Genomic DNA, 22,774 nt, shown 5'->3' with positions numbered 1-22,774 from the left:
ACCCAATCGCGGGCACACCCGGAAAACATCATCAACAGCTTTAGGAGGTTTATAAAGCGGTCCTCCACCTCGAGCATATGGTGGAAGGTCGAGCCTTTACCATACACGCTGATCATAAACATCTCACTTTTGCGATCTCGCAAACATGATGAGTGTTCCTCTTCTCAGTTTAGGCATTTAGATCCAATAAGCCAGTTTTCAACTGATATCAGGGATGTGTCCGGGAGTGACATAATATTGTGGCAGACAGTGGAGCAGCGAGGGGGGGTTTGGGGGATAAAACCCCCCCAGAGCTCAGAGAAATTTTTTAAGTTTAATCCGTTTTACTTAATTGGATTGATATTACTAATAGAAAAGTGTACGGATGAATAAAATACCCCTCAGAAAGCCGTAAAACTCACTATTTTGAACCATGTATCTTTAAAATTCCGCAATTTATTAATGTAGCACCTACCGCTTATCCTGGTGGGAATACTATACCCCCACACACCCCAGTATTAGTTGCACCTAAACCCCCCAGCCTTAATTCCTAGCTGCGACCCTGAAAGGATTAATAAAATATCCCTATAAGAAGGCCGTAAAACTCACAATTTTGAACCATTTATATTAATTTTTTTCTGGCGGAGGGCCCTCGCACCTCCCGCTTACCCTGGCAGGTATGCCATACCCCCAGACCACCCAGTATTAGTTGCGCCTGAAACCCCCCCCCCCCTAGCCTTAATTCCTAGCTGCGCCCCTGGTGGCAGACACAATGTCTCGCATTCAGATAATTGCCACTGCTGTTGATTTTGCTGCGCTGGCTATACTCAGGAAGATGATCAGGTTCCAATAACCTCACGCTCTAATTCATTTTTAGTGCTGCAGAAAGTTAGTATGCTATGATCAGGACGCCCCTTACTATGTGATCCTTCCACTTCTACCGCCAGACCACAAGTCACAGAGCCCTTCCGAAGGCAAATTTTCAATAGTATTCATTTCTTATCCCACCCAGCCGTCTGGTAAACAACCCGACCAGAAGCTGAGCGTTCCCTTTGCTCTTCATGTGGAGATAGTTTCGCGACTGGGTTTGTTCGTGTATCCAACGCTAGAGAAATAAGATAACCTATTCCTCATTTGTCGCACCCCTTCCTTGGAGTCGCGAATTCAGATACATTTTGACCTACGTTCACCGTTTCAGCCGATGCTCTAAAGCTTTACAGATATCACTTCTAAAGCCACTGCAAGAACCCTTTCCCAGGAGTGGATTTCTCGTTTTGGAACTCTTGCTTTCGTCACCACTGATCAGGGGCGGCAGTTTCATAGTGTTTCATTCCAGAAGCTGACAAAGCTGAGCGGGACCACGCACCTACAAATATTAGCCTATCATCCTACAAATAATGGAATGGTGGAAAGCCTTCATCGTCAGTTAAAGGCTGCCATACGACGCCACGGCATTAGTCAATGGACTGATGCCCTACTTTATATTTTACTGGGCGCGCAGCCCCCGCCGAGGTTTTCTACGGGCAGACGTCTTCCGGGTGAATTTCTCTCTTCTTCCCCGTTACTGATGATGGAACGATGTACAGCAATGGTCAATCGGTAAATCCTGCTCAGGGAGAGCAAATTGAATGATAACATTGACATACTGGTAATTCCACACTATCGATCGCAATCACTATTGCATTTCGTAAAAATATATCATTCATGAGATTCTGGCAATTCTGCTTCCGAACATATTGTAATTTAATGCCGAGTGGCAGTGTCCTGGAAATCTCATATGAAGAAGGGAATGATGCCTAAGATAGCCAAAAATTGAACAGCAATTTAAGCAGTGATGTTTTCTATCACCCTTGCTCCACAAAATGCCTTCCGAAGAATGGTTGGCATGAATTGGAAACTAAAATGAAGTTGGCGAAGAGATGTTAATCCCCAATTTGTAGACTGGACGACCACGTAATTGTAGGCTAAAGGTAATTCGATAAAAATATGAGGAACTGATTGAAATATTTTGAACTAAGAATGGCAATAAATAAACTAATAATTTAATGCACTTAGCAATGTAAAAATGGTATGCATCAAAGGTTGGAGGTGAAAAGGTAGATTATCACATGAAGGTTTCATCAAATCCCCTTCTTCCGATACGATTTAAACGGGAATGTGACAAAACATTACGAGAATTGCCCATTGCTCTCTTAAGCATTGAGAAAGAGTGCTAAAGAAAAAATTATTACGTCCTCTGTGTTTCTAGTACATAAAAATAAATCATGATACAAACTATATAGTTTGTATCGCTATTTTCAAAATCAGTGGGGAACGTTCAGCCCAGACGATGGGCGACTCGTACATCTGAACGTCGGAAGAAATTCAGTGTTTGGCCCGGTGAAGAACCCGAATAACCTTACCATCAGAGCTTCGCACTTCATTCCTTTCTGTATAGTTGTAATTCGTTCCATGTGAAATTGCATGCTTGCTTTTACTAGTGAAATAAAAGGTTCAGAATCAAAATCTTTGTAACTTGAGGCGTACTTGGGAATGTTACGATCATAAATATAGTAGCTTCTACTTTTTCAAAAATATAATGAAATATATTCTCATGTTTTTTAGCACTACATTCTCATAAAATTCACAGCCAGCTGCAAAAATACTGATGACAATGATTTCCTGCTACCCAAAAACTCGACCATATGCATTCACTTACGATGCACTCCATCGGTAACATAGATTAATTACAATTTTAGATAGAACAGGATCCCTAATATATACAAATAATTTATAATTTCCTTTAGGTTAAAGTTAAAAGTTATTTATTCTTCTTGGATAGGAAACCTGCGTACTTGTTATTGCATAGAAAAATGTTTAATGATATAATCACTAATTCTAAATTATAGGTACTTGGATTCCACAGATAATACATGTTAATAATGAGCCAAAACTAAAGCTTGCAGGAAAAATTTCCAATGTCTATTTGAATAATTTTTGCTGTCAGGATTGATATTTGCATTCAGTTGTGGTTTCCATTAATGAAAGGCGTGACTATCTTTTCTATTGTGCAAATATGAATGTAATACTCATAACAATTACATATAACTAATGTTAGATAGTCCAGTAACAGAATATCCTATCGAGATCCCATTCGGACGACTTTCGGATGATCTGGCTTCGGATATCCAGATTGCAAGCGGAGTTATATGGGACATGGCGGACCTGAAACGGATATTCACTGTTGTTAGGGATGGTAAATCCAAGCAAGATAAAAGCTGTTGGGAACCATGTGTCAGTGGATGCATTCCGACCAGTACCGATCCCAGGAGAATCCGTCATATAAAGTCAGTAACGGAGAAAGCGGAAGTAATTAATGTTACGAATGTATTGTAACAAAATGGATGGGCACCTTTGTCTGAACGTCCTTCAAATCTTAGAATTAATCTTTTGAATAAGTTTCAAACTGAAATATTGGGAGATGAAGTCAAGAATTTTTTTAAAGACACTACCGCATTTGATTGGTCGATAAACACAAAATCAAGGAAGTAGATTAGAGAACGTAGAGGTTCAAAATTAATCCTTCCGAAAATGATAAAAGGACACAGCAGAATTCACAGAAATATTGACTTGCACAAAAATTTTGTATTTTTAAAACAAACGATATCACTACAAAACCCTACCGACGCTGGCATCAAAATCAAATTTGAAACAATATACATGAATTCCATTCGAGGCAAGAAATATTGAAATGAATTGTGCAGGTACTCACCAAAAGTTTAATTTGGAAATGGGAATGTAATCACAATCAAATAAAATGCTGAAAATAAACACTTACATAAAATTTAATCAAACCAAAACAGATGTATAGATATATTTATAATACACATATATATAATACATTCAACATACTTAAAATATTCAGGTATAAAGTGTAGAAAAGATATCAGCATACAATATCACAAATATCTTTATCACAAATAATTAAGATTTTGGCTTTTCTAACTATGTCAGTCGTCACACAAAAAGCTAGCCTCTCTCTGGCCTCTCTCCACGATCATTTTATTCGCTTCAAGATCCAGGTAACAGTGTCTTGTACCGCCATCTCCCGTATTTCTTTGGTCTCTAAATACAAATTATGCAAGGCATCCGGATACACCTGCAAAATAAAAACCCAGATTAAAAGAGAAAGTTTTCAGCAATGAAGAGAGCGAAAATTGAAGGAAAAAAAGTTCAATGGAAGTAGCAAGGGATCATCAGTGCCCATATAGCACAACATATCTACAGAATGTCTATAAAATATCTACCACGTCCTTTTCTAATATATAAAAAATATCTAGTAACAACTTGTAGGCATCTTCTAGACTTGTCGTAGATATCTGAATGTTCACTTCTCCTATATCTACAAGATATCTTGAGAAGATATTTAGAAACATTTATATTCAAATTCGACCCACTGTGAAAATTCAGGATAAATGATTAAATTATGATAAGTTTCGATTTTCCGAAAGTTTATTTTTCAACTTACAGCCTCAGTCTTTACTTGGCATTTCAAAACCATTATAGCATTTAAAAAATGAGGTTTCGTAACTGTATATCGCCTTCATGTTGCCTTTTCTCTTTTAATGCGTCAGAGTAAAATGATTACATTTATCCATCTGACGGACGAAGTGCTGTAGTTAAAGGGCACTCCACGAATCATTACGAAGTTAGGGATCAGGTTGTCTCAGAATATCTTTGCAACCACCGGGATTTGAACCCGAACCCACGGCGTGGGATACCAACACTCAAATCATCACACCAAATCCATGCTCATTTATGATTTTTATCAGTCTATTTTTACTAAAAATTATGGTGTCACTATCGTCCTCACTATCTTTCAGATAATAATTTAATTTCATTCCGAATATCATGACTCTTCTTCTGCGCCTGAATTAAAATAATCAACGGTTTGGTTACGTGATTAATAGATTCATTTAACAATAGCTGACTGATTCTAGATACCACCCATAGCTTATTCAGGACTGCAACCAATATGTTGACGTGGGTAGGTAACGATAGAGCTCTCCCCAGATTAAGCCACCTCGCACCTTCTTCCGGTCCCGTCCAGTGAAGAATGGCCAAGGGCAAGCCTCACTCTACGCCGGAATGTTATCAATTACCTGTTTTTTCTTTCTCCGCACGCACATTGCTCGATTACAGCTTGAGGAGATAAATCAAGCACTCAAGCTAGAAACTCTTAGAAGCATAGTATCCCCACTGTGGCCTCTCCTTTCGTGGCGCGTATCTTGAGCAAAGTATAGCGATAAACTGATTGCGGTTTACGCTGGAAGGACCGAACTCGTTATAATGACGGGTTGCCACTACGCTCAAGGTCACGATTCCTACGTATTTTATTTTACCGCCTCAATTTCTCCTGATGTTAATTTTTTGACGGTGTATGTTATGCATATAAATAAATGTTAATAGGAGTTGAAGGAATAAAAACTTTGCTTTTTCCACACGGTGATTTATTTTGTTCGACCGTGGCAGAGTAACATTTTCAAGGTTGAAAATTTTACGCTGTCACCGAACCACGGAACCATGGTTGGAAAGAGCCAAGTTTTTATCTGAGATGGCAATTGAAACGAAACGAAAATGTTTCATATCGACCCGGAGGGAAACCAAAATACGAGGCCTAGGTTTATTTTCGTTCCCACACGAAATTAAAATCACCAAGGAGTTTAGTTTCGACCTGGAACGGAACTTTACTCCCGGGCACGAAACTAAATCTATCTGAACTCGGCTGCTCATATCCCAGAAGTTTCGACGCCAGAAGTTGAGTGGAGGGGGATACGAGGGAATAGTTTCGACCCATTTCATGACAGAATGTAGCTAAAATGTGAGTGCCCCATGCATCTAATAGCGGTAGGCCGAAACTGTACTTCATTCAACCATACTTCGTGCTCGGTACATTCATCGAAACTAAACCTTTCGAAGGTGAAGAACGTGGTCTCTCTGGTGCGAAACATAATCTGAGTTTCGTTTCGTCCCTGAGGTTTAGTTTAGTTTCGACCAAAAGTAGTTTTGACTCCGATTTCGTTTGGACCCTGAGTTCAGCTCCGCGGGTTTAAATCCATTTCATTCCGTCCCTACATTTCGATCCCGGGAACGAAACTATTGAAATTTTACTGGTTTTGACTTTCGTTCAGTTTCGATTGCCTTCCCTGGTTTTTATTCCTTCAACTCCCACGATAAAGGATTTCCACCTAGGTACGCCCACTATTTTTACTTATAAAATAAATAATTTTGATCAATTAAAATTTCAACTTTAAACACGCTGGAAGTCCTATCTATTTCTAGGATGAATGGTTCCAAACTTGGAAATAGGAAATGAGTTGAGGAATGCTTACTTGTTTTTTTAATTACAGAATTCCTGAAAACATTGTAATCTCAAGGTTTATTTACTAATATATAGCGACTTTATTTATATTTTCCTATCGAGCCCTTCTTCCACCATTAGGTTCAACCTTGTCCCTTTATGGTTTATCCTTCGTTTCGTAATGAATTCAATTAAATGAGGTCTGCATATTGGACATAATTAAATGCCGTAAATACTTTCATCAAATGAAGAAAGCATAGCGACCACTGTTAAGTGAACCTGGAAGATTATAAATGAATGAAAATATAACTAGATATGTGTTTCCTCTAATTAATGCCCTCTTCAAGTCGGTGCGGAGTTTCATTCATCTCTGTAGTTTTCGTGTGCTGGTTCATTGTTGTGATTCGAGGTTACAAGGTTATCAGATGAGGCTGCAAAATACTTCCAACATTTTCGTCAGCCAAAGTCCAGCGACATATAAATCCTCTTAACCATTAAACATAAAAATCCAAACTCCAGCCCTTTGCGGAGGGGACCGGAGCCCATTCCGTGAGCCTTAAGTCCGGTCAATAGAAAATAAACAATAAAGTTAGCAATCCTTATAGATTATGAAGCGTGAGGTTCCAGCACCTATTTGTAAATTCATAGAAAAAATTAGCGCGGAACAATTATCACAAATTATTGGAAATTATCACAAAAATTAGGGTGGGCTTTGGTGGATTTTGAATGAACGAGAAAATCACCGTAGTATGGAATGAAAAGTAAACTCCGGAAAAGACATCGATGCGGCGAAGAGAATTGTACTGAGAGATTGAACTGAGAGATCCATAGGTTTTTCTAGAACTAACACCACGTAAACGTATCATTTACTGGACTCTGACGTCACGCTCAGCCAACATGGCGATGGGTCGTTTGGAGCGCAAGATTACTATACAATGTTCAAAGTGGAATTTTACGAATAATACGCAGGTTAGAGCTGAGCTGCTTTCCTTTCATTTATAGCGGCTAATGCCGACGCCGGGTTTCTCTCCGTTTTTCTCTCCCTCCCTTTCCTCATGGAAATTGAATTTACATCATATCTACTATCTAGATGCAATAAAAATTACTGTATCCCACAAAGAGTATTTCTTCGCAAAACAGTATTTGGATAATTAATTTGAGGAGAACATACATTCGCGATACGAAAAATGTAACCAAAATCCGAGACCTCAAGTGAAAAGTAAGAGTTAGAAATATCAATATATTGCTGAAACTAACAATAAAAGCCTATGAGGAGGATACAAAAATACGAGTAATGAAAATTCCATTCTACAGCAAGATGAAAAATATTCACTAGTAAATGCATAAAAATTGCCATACCCATATAATTAATACTTAACATTAATTCCATCAAGTTATGGTAAAATATTTTAACCGTAATTAGGTCCTTCCCAGCGACGAGATAGCCTGACCTTGAAATGCGGGAAACAAGCAACTCACATTGGGATTGCCAATGCACGATTGTTCTTGATGCCTGCGTAGCTCATGAGGTGCATACAAGACGTGTGACTTGAAACTCTGCATTAATTACTCTGTGACTATTATTACGATGAGCCGTCTTTTATCATCCGCAATAGTCAGTGGAGTAAACACTATGAAGACTGCCGATGTACGAATTTATATCACTCACTTTTGAACGCCAAAACAATCCTTCACCAAAAAAATAAGCTCACCACTTTTACAGATATGCTTTTTCAGCACTTGAAAAATGCTTTACGGAGCTAAAGAATGGAATATTAAGAATATATTACAAGGTTGTAAAAATTAGAAGATGAAAACATTTATTCACACCACAAGGCTGGATTCTTCCGACAATACTTCGCCAAGTTAAAATGGACACACTGTGTACAGCCAATTTATCAAATGAGAAAATTCTGAGATCTCTTCACTGACGACGAATATGTTCCTCAAAAGCGAATAGAATATTGAGGTGTCCCTAAGAGGAAAAAAGCTGAAAGTCCCCACTGCGAAAAAACTACAGCCGACAAAATAAATTATGCGCATTGTAACGTACTCAACACAGTAAAAGGCATAAATTTCATATTTTATGTACGCAGTTATCATCTTCGATTAATGGCAATCATCTGAGGCTATTTCTTGTGGCAAAACTTAAGAATTTTGGCGGTTTATTGGCAGTTTTCCAAATGAGGTATTGTAAGTCATTATGAATAGAACGAAATTAACACTGCATTTCAAATTCACTAAAAATTAAAAGATGAGTAACCCACTATCGATGTAACTGATGTTTTCTTTCAACTTAAATCAACTTCACGAAGCACGGTTTCCGTTTTATTCTAATCCATTTAGTATTTTGCGCAATAGAGAGCATATCGACTCAATTTAGGACGCAAGTACTTATTTAGTGCAATCCAGTTTGTAGGATGTCGACAAAAACCATTGAAGACGAATCCGTGAGAGTACTTATGATGACATTTATTCCATCGGAAGTGAGTGCATTGACACTTATAAATTAAGAATAAAATTGGAGTGCAAGGGTAATTCTCGCAGAACCTTTGAATATGACGTTTTAATGAAAGAGTAAAACCACAAAGGATAAAGCGAAAAAATACGTTAAATAATAATAGAGGCGAATAGAAATTCCATTCCAAAGTCCAGTGTCTGCATTGCATGTTAATCGCAATCGAAAATCAGTAATAAAAACGCAGTCAGGTAAAGATGGCAGAGATTAGGCACGTTACTTTCCTCAAAAATTTCCTGAATGTAAAAACAAAGTATTGATGAAATCTACCGGTACTTTCTATAAATCAATGTAGAATTATCGAATCTGATCCAAACACCGGATGTAAGCAAGAAGCCTTCATTTGAAAAAGGCTATTCGGACTTCCAGCCGGGTGGTCTTTCTCTATTCTGCCCGGCTGGAAGCCTGAATAGCCTTTTACGAATGCATTCGCCGGGAAAACATCAGATCTTACTTCAAGAACCCTTCATGTCTGTATCATAAGGGATACCTACGGTACCCTACCCCACTTCATCCAACCAGCATCTAAAGTCTTCACTGATTGGCTGACTGTTTATCGGCCAAATTATCTACTACAATGACCACACTGTAAGTATAAATGATAGTTAAAAAAGTTTAGCAGCAAAAATAATCCTAAATTCCCAAAGGAAAGTATCTCACCTTCAACTCTTTATCCGTGGCCTTGGACGCTGCGTGGAGGCGCTTCGAGCCTTCAAGGTCACACAGCGAATCCTTATCCCCGTGAATGATTAACATTGGAATGCTATAGTCGTCCATCACTGTGGCAATCCGCTAGAGAAAAAGAAATCTATGAATATGCATCAATAAAGAGGATATCTAGCATCACGAGTGAAGCACACAAGGCTTCCTGCCGATATGAATGGCAGAAATTTAGCGTCATCCTTCAACTTACGTTGATTCCGTTAAGGAAAGCAACTGCCATTTGGGCCTTGATGGTTCCATTCCACCACAACGAGTCGTTGACAATTTTCTGTCGATTTATCTCGTCGGACGTAACGGCTTCCACACCAATCCTCCCGACCTGAAAAAGATAATTCACAATTATCACAAGGGATTTCATTCAGGGCTAGATCATTAGAGGTTAATCGCAACTCCTTATCTTCTAGTTAGATATATTCTGGTAATGTTTTTTTAGAAATAATTTACTTTAAATAATCGTCACGTTTTTTCCACCAGTGTAAGAATCTTTTATCTATCTCATAGTGTTATTTCGCGACTTAATCCAAATTTTTATACAATAAATGATATTTTTCTCTCATATAAATTCAACTCATCTGCCATTGAACGGCCATTAGGTGGCTTTCTGGTAACAATGTAGATATGAAGCGGCATTTGAGTCAAATTGACTTTAAATGCCGATGTATAAAAACCCAAAATATCACAATTATCTCCACATTTCAATCGTGAAGACAATGTCAAAAAAGTCGTCCAAACACGCCAATAAATCATAATTATACAGTATTAACACTCTTATTGCCACGTACTTGGAGTGGCGAAAAATGCCAGGAGCATTTAAATAAAAATGTAACATCTTCGAGAAAAAATTTCTGTGACGCCATTTTTTGGCATATCAATATGATGTATTTTTAATTTCGCTTTTGTTATATTAAATTTTAACTTTATAATTAAAACTGATTTTTTATTCAAGAGTTAACAGCAGCATATTCATAAATTTGAATAATTAACAACCTCAAAGCTAATAATTAGACTCGTCGCACTTTTCGGCTGAGAAGCAAAGGCCGATATATCGGCAGAGGGTTAAATTAGTAGGATTCGTAAACAGCATCCCTCCATTCCTCCATATCCTGTGCCAGTTCCTCTACAGCTCCGTCTCTCTCTAGACCTGGCCCTTGGACAAAGATTCCGATCGAATCCGCTTTGCAAACAAATATTGACACACCCTGAGAGGGGGCCTTAGCAAGCCTCGCAAAGGCCGATTCAGAGAAAAGAATTATGAATAAATTTTAAGAAGCACTTAACTAAAAATTAGCTCTACAGCTTCCGCGCGTTTATAGAAAAAAAAGAGGCAGCATTCTTCTTAAGAACAAACCGCAAACTGCGGCACACACTGCATTCAAACAGTTGAATGGGGATTCCACTGAAAATGGATGATTGTGCGATGAAAAATATCCTTCATGCTGAAAAGTACAGCGAAAGCAGCTCAGCTCTAACCTGCGTATTATTCGTAAAATTCCACTTTGAACATTGTATAGTAATCTTGCGCTCCAAACGACCCATCGCCATGTTGGCTGAGCGTGACGTCAGAGTCCAGTAAATGATACGTTTACGTGGTGTTAGTTCTAGAAAAACCTATGGATCTCTCAGTTCAATCTCTCAGTACAATTCTCTTCGCCGCATCGATGTCTTTTCCGGAGTTTACTTTTCATTCCATACTACGGTGATTTTCTCGTTCATTCAAAATCCACCAAAGCCCACCCTAATTTTTGTGATAATTTCCAATAATTTGTGATAATTGTTCCGCGCTAATTTTTTCTATGAATTTACAAATAGGTGCTGGAACCTCACGCTTCATAATCTATAAGGATTGCTAACTTTATTGTTTATTTTCTATTGACCGGACTTAAGGCTCACGGAATGGGCTCCGGTCCCCTCCGCAAAGGGCTGGAGTTTGGATTTTTATGTTTAATGGTTAAGAGGATTTATATGTCGCTGGACTTTGGCTGACGAAAATGTTGGAAGTATTTTGCAGCCTCATCTGATAACCTTGTAACCTCGAATCACAACAATGAACCAGCACACGAAAACTACAGAGATGAATGAAACTCCGCACCGACTTGAAGAGGGCATTAATTAGAGGAAACACATATCTAGTTATATTTTCATTCATTTATAATCTTCCAGGTTCACTTAACAGTGGTCGCTATGCTTTCTTCATTTGATGAAAGTATTTACGGCATTTAATTATGTCCAATATGCAGACCTCATTTAATTGAATTCATTACGAAACGAAGGATAAACCATAAAGGGACAAGGTTGAACCTAATGGTGGAAGAAGGGCTCGATAGGAAAATATAAATAAAGTCGCTATATATTAGTAAATAAACCTTGAGATTACAATGTTTTCAGGAATTCTGTAATTAAAAAAACAAGTAAGCATTCCTCAACTCATTTCCTATTTCCAAGTTTGGAACCATTCATCCTAGAAATAGATAGGACTTCCAGCGTGTTTAAAGTTGAAATTTTAATTGATCAAAATTATTTATTTTATAAGTAAAAATAGTGGGCGTACCTAGGTGGAAATCCTTTATCGTGGGAGTTGAAGGAATAAAAACCAGGGAAGGCAATCGAAACTGAACGAAAGTCAAAACCAGTAAAATTTCAATAGTTTCGTTCCCGGGATCGAAATGTAGGGACGGAATGAAATGGATTTAAACCCGCGGAGCTGAACTCAGGGTCCAAACGAAATCGGAGTCAAAACTACTTTTGGTCGAAACTAAACTAAACCTCAGGGACGAAACGAAACTCAGATTATGTTTCGCACCAGAGAGACCACGTTCTTCACCTTCGAAAGGTTTAGTTTCGATGAATGTACCGAGCACGAAGTATGGTTGAATGAAGTACAGTTTCGGCCTACCGCTATTAGATGCATGGGGCACTCACATTTTAGCTACATTCTGTCATGAAATGGGTCGAAACTATTCCCTCGTATCCCCCTCCACTCAACTTCTGGCGTCGAAACTTCTGGGATATGAGCAGCCGAGTTCAGATAGATTTAGTTTCGTGCCCGGGAGTAAAGTTCCGTTCCAGGTCGAAACTAAACTCCTTGGTGATTTTAATTTCGTGTGGGAACGAAAATAAACCTAGGCCTCGTATTTTGGTTTCCCTCCGGGTCGATATGAAACAATTTGTGCAACGACTACCGTTTTCACTACACCTAAAGATGTCCGATAACATTGCCGCACCATGGGTATCAAAAGCAAGCTTTGATATAATTGTGTCCAATTGGGTAACACGCCCTGGGAAGTAAAATTGGACCGCATTAATCAAATCAATAATGAGGTGAGCACGGAGATTCGCCTCTTCGCACACCACTGTGCAGGAATGTTTCCAGCTACCCCGACGGGTATGCGTTGGAAATAAGAAAAGATTGGGAAACCATGCAAAAGATGCCTTAAAATATAGCTCTGAACTTGTTAAAAATTAGCGCATTATATTTATACCAGGGTATAGAGTAATATATGCAGCTTTCGAGGATATGGAGAGCCTGCCGCGTGCACGATCAGGTTTGATATTACGAAGGCGATGCATTACGAATACACGAATGTAATAGGAAAGTATCTCCTTAATAAAAGAATGAAGGAGACTTTTTAGGACGAATCACATGAACCAGCAGCAATACTTGAATAAATACAAACAAAATATTCATAGACAAGAGAAGAAAAAACTGTGGCAAGAACTCAAGAAATTATTCATATGGCAAAAGATATTTTCCTAAATGGGTAATTTACTCAATACCGATGAAAGATTCAACCCTCCACGATTAAAAGAGGAAGGGCAAGATGCTGTGATTTGAAAACTAATCACCAATCAATTCAATGCGTATTTTCAGGCATGACCTTGTGGAAGATTTCTATTATAAATTGGTAACAGCAAAAATTATTTAATCCACAGAGGTTTTCTTTGGTACCATAGGAAACGAAGGGTAAACATTAATGAACTTGTTTGAACCTTATGGCGTTGATTTTAGAAAATTGTAGCTGATACAATTTTCTTCATCACCGATATTCCAATTTTCAGTATCTTTTTGCGGCGAAGTATTCCGAATCTCTTCGACGATCATATCACACGCATGACATGTGATTATCGCCAAATGATGGCATTCGTACACCAACGCCAAGGTCAAGGTTGGTTACAAATCATGAAAATCAATAAGCCTATCTATGTAGCCATTAGGGGAAGTTACAGTGAGATTAAATTACTCTACGACCAAGGCTATGCTCTCTTCTAATAAATTTCTCTTGAACAATTCAATTGAAAAACGCATTTTGAATCCGCTGATACCGCACAGATTCTTCAAAGATATTCTTTATTATTTCGACTGAAACCAGCGATCTCCGCGTGCGTTTGGAAACAGTCAGGCATCATTAAAAAAAGCCATCCGTTGTCAAAAAAGACAACTCATGACTACGTTATTATTGTCCGATTTATCATTATTATAACCATGGATCGGGGAGCTAACAATGTTTTCTCTCAATTAAGCGATGAATCTCTCAACGAAACCAAATTTCAGGCACGATATAATCCGACCTACTTAACGGTGCCATCTTCGCCATGATGGAATGAACATGAATTCTAAAATACATCTTCAATAAGAGTAATAGCGAATGCCGTTCGTTTTGGAGGTTTAACCGAGTGAACAGAAAGTCTTCACGTCCTCACTATCAACGAAACAAATGAGTTAATAGAGTTATACGCGTTGGATCTGACTGATTCAAACAGGGAAAGTTTAAAGTATAGTTCATATAACTTGCCATGGGAAAAAATTCCCCTGAACCGGTAATCGAATCAGTAGCTCGGAAAGCCAAAGAGGCGTGGTTCGATTGCCGGCACAGGGGATTTTTTTCTCGTGGTAATTTATGTGAATTTCACCACCGTTCACGTGGCAGGATAGAAATATTACACTTTAACAGATAGGTTATTTTCTTCGTATATCTGTCTTTTTAATGCCTAATTACGGCTATTTTTTAATTATAACATTACCTTTTTAATTATGCTATACTCAACGTCAATGACATGATCACATAATGCTATCCCGCCATTACGCCTTTGGAGGTGAAGGTCTTCCTCTGCCTACCGGGGATCAAGGCAACTTGAAAGTCTGAAACCCTTTTACTTATTTCCAAACGCCCAACGACTTTCACAGTAATATGAGTTTGCCCTAATTTGCGTGCTAAGTACCAGTGTTAAGTAGTCTTATATAAAAATAATGAAAAGAATAATCTTTTTTTTTAATAAGTCCTACGAAATCGAGCACAGATTAATGTATTTACACTAAAAATGAGCGTTTTGAAAAATCTCACGAGAGAACAAAGCAAATCTCCCGACATCTGAGCCGAGGGGAGAACGGGGGAATCGAAAAATTGCCTCACCTAATTCATGGGTGCACCCTAAAAAGTATACCTTACGAACATAAATTTTAATTTTTACTAAGTTTAAACTAAGTTTAATTAGCAATGAATATACGTTAGGACTGACGAAATATTAGCTTCACAGCTTCGGGTCCTTTATAGAAGAAATATCGTGGACTAGATGCCATCTATCATTCCTCTACAGAACTTTAACAGGATGCGGTCGCACAGTAGGTACGGATATAAAATTTAATCTCTTCTGTAGCCGTATCGATGGCTTTTCCGGAGTTTTCCTCTCAAATCCATAATACATCCACGTTAATTTTTCATTCCGAGGAGTCTTCACGGCTAATTTGCGGGATAATTTCACGAGATTAAGGGATAATTTTTTTTCCACGAAAGCCGCGATTGACGCATGGACACAGTAATTTCACCGTAACAGCTCTCTAGGCATTATGAGAACAAACACGAATACAAAACGCATGAAAAAATCACGTTGACACTGCGCGTTCCTAAGTTTTAAAATAAGTTTCCTGTTACATATTCATAATACTCTGCGAGCCACCTTTAGGGTGTTTGGCAGGAGGGGAAAATACTGAATTTTTACATGCATCTTCCACGACATTAGTAAGGCAATTTTCGATGCTTCGGCGAAAGTCAATAGAGTTAAAAAGGACGTATTTCAATTTTTTTGCGCATATCGTAATAACTTCCTTTTTCGTTCAGACTAGAGTTCATGGTCAATTGAGTTACTTCACAGTCGACAAAACCCGATGCTAGCTTTCGACGTAATTTCACTATGGTCAGGGCTAATATTTTCCACGAACGCCGCGATCGAAGCATGGTTATGGGAATCTCACCGCAAGTGCTCTCTAGGGATAATTCATTGCTATTTTCGTCGATAAATCGGCTTATACGCAGAGGGGTACGCACGTGCGGAGGAGCATTCCTAAATTTCACGCTAATTTCCCCGTTAAGTAAAAGTAGACGTAACCTCGCGCTAATTCTTCTATGAACGACGCCATTGACGTATTACTGAATTTTCACCATGAGTGTTCCGTACGGAGAACTTAAATCTAATTATTTCTAGATATCCGCCCTATCTCACTTTTTTTGGTGCAGGCTCCTTAAATAAGCTCTCCCCCAGGCAAACTCCGTATCATAGGCCACCATGCATTTCACAATTGAGTTGAAAGAAGTATAATGCATAAGGATACAGAACTCGTGAATTCGTTTGGCTGCTACGACGAATTAAGCATAAAAAACGATACATTCGGGATGAAATTTCGGTAAACGTCTAAAATATAAAGTCTGTAACAGCCGCAGTAGTGTGAAAATTCAACGAACCGCTAGTGACAAAAATCGCTGCTGCCGCAAAGCTGCGGCATATATACATTCATAAACATTCTGATGACTATTTTTACGAGCCCGCGGTAAATAGGAACCAAACTGGGCGTAATTTGAGGCTGAGTTGGGGCAATGTGTTTGCAAAAATAGAACTTCCAAACATCCGTATATTCCGTTTAATATTACTTTCTTCACACGGGATTGATAAACAAAGCATTTATAATCTACGCAGAAAGCAGCTTTTTCAAGCTGTAATTTTTTTAAATAATTCTTCCAGGCGTCCACTTTCAGCCATATGACACATTTTCGTATCATTTACAGCGCTGATTTGAAAATTACACCGTTCGAACTCGGATCCTGAACCTCTTAAATACTTTTGCACACGTATTATGGGAAGGAAATTTTTTCAACCACGTATTCTACATTTATTTAACGCAAGATCGGAAAACGAAATGTTTATTACTTCGAGTTAGCTTAAATGTACATCCTGCATGTCATATCAAAAAACATCAATATCATTTAAAAATAGCAAGCCACGACGCAGTTATATTTTAAATTGCATTTATTACTCCAAAGGTAAGTGTATTGAATATTTCATTGCTCTAGAAGCAGGAATGATTGATTATAAAAGCTTTAAAATGGTGTGATATCGATCCCCGTCATTCCTAAATCTAACGCGCCGATGCAGTAAAGTCGAGCTGACACCGGGCGCCATTGGGGGTTGAAAGAAACTTGCACTTGTAATAGACCTTAACCTTCCGTCAGGCGCAATGGGTCTGACAGGCACAGCTCCAATGTTTTTTTCAGTTCTCCATGCCACTAAGGGCCAGTACCCTTAGTAGTAGGGCCGGTGCCATAGACCCTTGGTGTACAGTCCGGCCGCCGAGAGTTGTCCGATGACACTTAGAAGGGTCTAAAGCGGGGTAGAGGGCAAGGTTGCCAGGTAAGAAAGGGAAACGCCCACCTCACATGTAAACAAAAGGGTTCCGTGAAGAAATCAGCCAGGGGCCCTATGCTCGAACTTCGGTTCGTATACGGGAGGGGAGTTTCATACGAATGACGTAGTCACATTCCGTGTGGCGGCTGAATTTGGTATGCTCCAGTCGTCGGGGAGGGCGATTCATACGAACAAGGAGCTCGTGCGGTCGGGACTAGACGAGTTTGTATACGAACCAGCGAAAACATGGCGAAAAAAAACTTAATCGTCTCCCGAAGGAATTAGCTCACGAGAATTATTCAATTAACCCCTTACCTAAGGGCTCCCTCACGATCTTCAGCTTTGTCTATGGAAACAAAGGTAATTGTTTAGGGTTATAATGTTTATAGGAAGCCTAAATTAAGATGTTATTTGGAGGCTACTAGTAGGCATTCTGCTTGATAAATAGTTATTTGTAGGTAGTATAAAGGTCTGTATACAGGGATTCGAAATGCTAAGAATTTAAACTTTGTTAGCAAATCAATTCTACATAAAATATACTATATTTGATGTTTTAAGCTCCTGTTAAGCAAGCACCATTCATGCAGATGTTGGCCGCTTTAAGGTTTTTTGCCGGTGGTCGCTATCAATAATATCTGCATTTACATAATACCCTGCGAGCCACCTCTAGGGTGTTTGGCAGGGGGGAGACCAATAACCAACATGCAGCATGCAAGAGGACCGCCACTTGCACACCGCACGGTCATAGAAATATTACGCCTACTAGCAAAATATACATGCTTATTCATAAAAAACTCGCTAATGGTTAGTAATTCCAAGAGCATAGCACAGCATATGGTAGTATAATTTGTTAGTATACGTAACGTTTTTTGGGTTGTGTGGGGTGCATGTGGGAGTCCAATTGCATGCTGCATGCTGGTGATTGATCACCCCCTGCCAAACACCCTAGAGGTGGCTCGCAGGGTATTATGTAGATGTACATCTACGTAGATGTACAGTCAGGCAAAAACGGAAATTAAAGCTTTTTAGTGGATCTGACTACTATTTTGGTCAAAAGTAAGGTCAATATATTGGGCTTTCTGTTTGCCTAGTATTAGTGTTGGTTGTCGTATGTGATTTCACTTCGCCTTTACATTTGGATAATACTGTGCTACCTATGGAATGTGAGCCAAAGCCTTTTCTTAATAATTCTTTTAATCATATTAATAAGATGGCTATTACATTTAACAAAAGGATATAACCATTGTTTTATATACCTATCAGAGTGCATATGAAAATGGTTATGTATATTGTAGGTTCCTAAGCCTAGCATACGTAAGGACCGTAAGGACTTTGAAACAAAATGCTCAATATGAGCGTTATCAGACAGAGCTTGGTCAAAATAAACGCCCAGGTCTTTCACACTTGCGACTTTTGGAATGGCTTCATTGTCAATAACATATCTAGAATTATGACAGAGTTTCCTCTAACTGAAGGAAATAACACTGCACTTATTTGCATTCAGAGTCATAAAATTATATTTGCACCATTCATAATTCCTAGAAATGCAATTGTTCAGTATTGAACTGTCCTCGTTGTTGCAGATGTTATAATAGATCTTGATATCATCTGCATACATCATATGTAAATGGTGTGGAATGTAAATTTGGATAAATTTTGCTTTCGCAATATTATCGTTACCTGTAAGATTAAATATTTATATCGTAAGAAATTCATTATCCGTTAGCATTTAAGTACATAAATAAGCTCTAGGTATGTTAAAAATATACTGAACTACAAATTCTAGCAGGATATTCTTCTGCTCCTCATTGAGTTTCGCCATTCTTCACGTTGTGCTTGTACGGCACCTACTTCTTAAAATGAAACAACTCACCAAACCGCATTTCTACTCCAAGGGATTACAGCTATATTGTATGGGAGGGTGGAAGGAGAATTCAAAACAAAGTTTCGCGGAAATGAATGAATCACGGATTTTGGAGGCTGTGATTGGCTGAAGTCTTTCGCTCGCCGTCTTGGCCCGACGTTGCCAACTCTTGCCGTACGTATAGCAGCTCCCCTCGCATGGGCCTATCCGTAGGGTACTGGAGCATACCGATTTCCCCTCCGTCCGCTAACCCTACGGATGGGACTGTACGAAACGAAGACCGTGAGGGAGGAGCTCGTGCGCTTTCGAGCATAGGGCCCCAGAAGGGACGACGAGCGTGAAGGACCCAAAGGAAGAATCCCCTGCTTTGGTGATTCGAAGAAAGGGCTTGTTTTGGTAGCTCAGGCTTGTTTCAGTGCTTCATATGCATGTGACAACATTGCATGACTAGGCGAGGGTGTGAGGTGCACTTTGGTGGCAGTGATTGGTTGCAAACAATGTTGGCGCAGGGTTCTCCGCCCCTCCTTTTGAACTTCCATCGGATAACTCTCGCCGGCTGGACTGTATATAGTAGCTGTTTGTTATGACATGCAGCCTTCTGCTTTTTGCATTCATGCCTACAGATCAGTGGCAGATTATTTAGCATTGTTAAACGAAATAACGGGACACTTAAGCAAAATTAAAGCAGTATCAGCTAAATAAGTTAGAAACATAAAAAACAATGATCTTATAGAACTCACATGCTAATATATATTAAGTAATATTAATAATTAATAGCCTAAAGAGCACAATACATTGCACCTTGCTGGATCGGTCCGGGGCCGCATGACGGTGTGTAAATGAATGAATGAATGAATGCTTTATTGATGCTCTGGGAAACCCATAAGAGCAAAAAACCTAAATACAATTAAACATTCTGCTCAAAAATACAATAATTATGAAATATCACAACATAAGCAACATAAGCAAAATTAATCAACTCAATGATTTGTACAACTCAAAACAATACATTTACGGTTTTAAATATTCATACAGTTTACTCTTGAAAGATTCCGGGGTGGAGGAGCGTTTTACTAAGGGGGGTAATGAATTCCAAAACTTAGAAGCAGTGATATGGAAGGAATTTAGGTATAGGTTGGTACGGGCTTGGGGTATATGGAGAAGGTTAAGGTCTGACCGGGTTCTTCGGAGGGAAACACTAGTCCTGTAAGTGAATAAATTATACAGGTATTCAGGCGTTTGAGTACGAAATAGGGAGAACAGAAGAGACCCCAGGAAGTACTTCCTTCGGGAGCCAATAGGCAGCCATTTCAAGGCAACAAAGTGCTCAGAAACATGATCGTCTCTGCGAAGGTCGAATATAAATCTAATGCAGCTGTTAATTAGTCGCTGGACACGTATTTCAAGAACATTTGTTAAATCACAATACACTAGTATACAGTAATCCATAATTGGAAAAATCAAAGAGGTTACAAGTGCTATTCTCGTGTGGACAGGTAAATTTTTCTTTTGAAGTTTCAATACATAGAGAATTTTATTTCCCTTATTGCACATTTCCAATACATGCTGATCCCAATTTAAAGTAGTGGAAAGAGTGATGCCAAGGTATCGAACAGTTTTTTTGAATTTAACAATGCTCGTGTGAACACGAATAGGTGGAAGACTATCGTGATGGATGCTATTTAAAAGTCTTGAATTTCCGAAAATGATTGCTTGAGTTTTTAAGGGGTTTAATTGTAGGCAGTTGGTATTGGCCCAAGAGATGATGGAGCTAATATCACTGTTAATAGTTTCGATAAAAAACGGAAGTTCGTCACGAGAACAGTGAATATAGATTTGCAGATCATCAGCATAGAGCATATAGTTGGCGTGACTAATGGACTTAGCCAGGTCCAGGGTGTACAAAGTAAAGAGGAGAGGTCCAAGGACGGATCCTTGAGGTACGCCGCATGAAATCGGGAGCCATGGGGATAACTCGTCACCTGAGCCCTTGACAGCTTGACTTCTGCCCGTCAAGTAGGAGTTAAACCAGTTTAGGGCAGAGCTGGAAAAATCGAGGGACTTTAATTTGCGTAAGAGAACTACGTGATTGACTCGATCAAAGGCCTTACTAAAATCGAATAGAACCATAATGGTTACCAATTTCTTGTCGGTGGCGAGACGAATATCGTTAGTGACTTTAAGCAGGGCAGTTTGTGTGCTAAAACCCTTGCGGAAACCAGATTGGTAAGGGTCTAGTTTACCAGATGATGTTAGAAATTCCATGACTTGAGAGTGCACAATCCTCTCCAGTGTTTTAGAGAGGGCACAAAGAATAGGTCTATGCATAGCACGAAAGATCATTTAAGTGTTCGTTTACATTAATAATGGTGCTTTAAACTTTAAAGATGCACCACTGAGCCATGCTAAGAGTTTACAATGTTTTTTTTTCAAATCTGTGCCTGTCAGGCACATTGCGCCAGAACTCAGCAACTCAATTATTGCGCCTGACGAGGAGTGAATCAATTTTAAACTTTGTACGCCGATGGATATCTTATTCCACACGCACACTTTTACTTACCGTTAAATTTGGAGCAAATCTGCTTACGGCAGTGGCCAATATCTTTTGAATAGGGAGAGTAATTGACCAGTGCATGGACACAAATGGACCCACAAGGACAATGCCGTTGAAGAGAAATGGCTCCAGGTCAACAGCGAGCAGTGTGATCATTCCACCCTGGAATGACAAAAAGGAATAATATTTTAACGAATAGTTGTAAAAAGGATATAGAAAACTAAAAACTACCTAATTAAATACGACCGTTAGTGGTAGCAGAATTTTCTTAGATTCGTCGACAGGACATAGCTTCAGCACAAAATTTCGTTTTTGAATTTGCTACTATATAATTTTAATATGGAAAAGTATTTAAAGAAATATTAAAATTAAAGATTATACTTCAGACTTTTTAAATAGACTTTTTAACTTATTAGAAAATTTATTTCCTTTAAACAGGAGAATGTTTGGGTATGACTCTCCGGTGTTTGGTACGAAGATAAATAAAATACTTATGAATTATAGTCAAAGCTCTTCAGCCAATCCGATTAATTACTTTTTTAGCTAGGTGTCGGGTAATTATTTTCACCGCAGGAGCTATTACTAAGGTAGTCTAAAAATGCTGTCGAATAAAATCGCTGAAGACTTACTATTTTTGGAAATGGAGAAACGATGTGACCCTAGGGCAAAGTGGCATCTCAATACAGTGGCGCAGCGAGGGGGGGTTTTGGGGGATAAACCCGCCTCCCCCAGAGCTCTGAGAAATGTATAAATTTAATCCATTTTACTTATTTGGATCAGTATTAGTTCTAGAATAGTGTTAGGATTAATCAAATATCCCCCAGTAAGCCGTAAAACTCGCCATTTTGAGCCATTATTCTTTAAAGTTTTCTGGAGGAGGGCCCCCGCAACTCCTGCTTACCCTGTGGGTAAACTTTTCTCGGGATTCCCACCGGGTTAATGTTTTAATATCGGCCGATATTAAAACATTAACCCAGTGGGAATCCCGAGAAAAGTTTACCCACATTATTCTCCGGGAAACCATTAAATCATATTTCCTGCTTACCCTGATATACCTTGGATGTAATACCCCCCCACCCGTAAGTATTAGTTGCGCCTAAAACCCCCCTAGCCTTTATTCTTAGC

General features: G+C 38.9%; 1 protein-coding gene across 1 annotated transcript in view; it reads right to left on the bottom strand.

Moving 5' to 3' along the window:
- Positions 1-3,785: 3,785 nt before the first annotated feature.
- Positions 3,786-22,774, bottom strand: part of LOC124171356 (monoglyceride lipase-like) — a 121,184-nt gene continuing 102,195 nt past the window's right edge. The window contains exons 4-7 of the mRNA XM_046550519.1: positions 21,656-21,811; positions 9,751-9,879; positions 9,498-9,629; positions 3,786-4,117 (exon numbers count right to left, since the gene is read on the bottom strand). Coding sequence (XP_046406475.1) covers positions 4,016-4,117; positions 9,498-9,629; positions 9,751-9,879; positions 21,656-21,811 — 519 coding nt within the window. The 3' untranslated portion in view covers positions 3,786-4,015. The remainder of the gene's footprint in view (positions 4,118-9,497; positions 9,630-9,750; positions 9,880-21,655; positions 21,812-22,774) is intronic.

Source organism: Ischnura elegans, chromosome X, assembly GCF_921293095.1.
Source record: "Ischnura elegans chromosome X, ioIscEleg1.1, whole genome shotgun sequence".
Lineage (NCBI taxonomy): Eukaryota > Metazoa > Arthropoda > Insecta > Odonata > Coenagrionidae > Ischnura > Ischnura elegans.
This window is presented reverse-complemented; position numbering and strand designations above follow the sequence as displayed.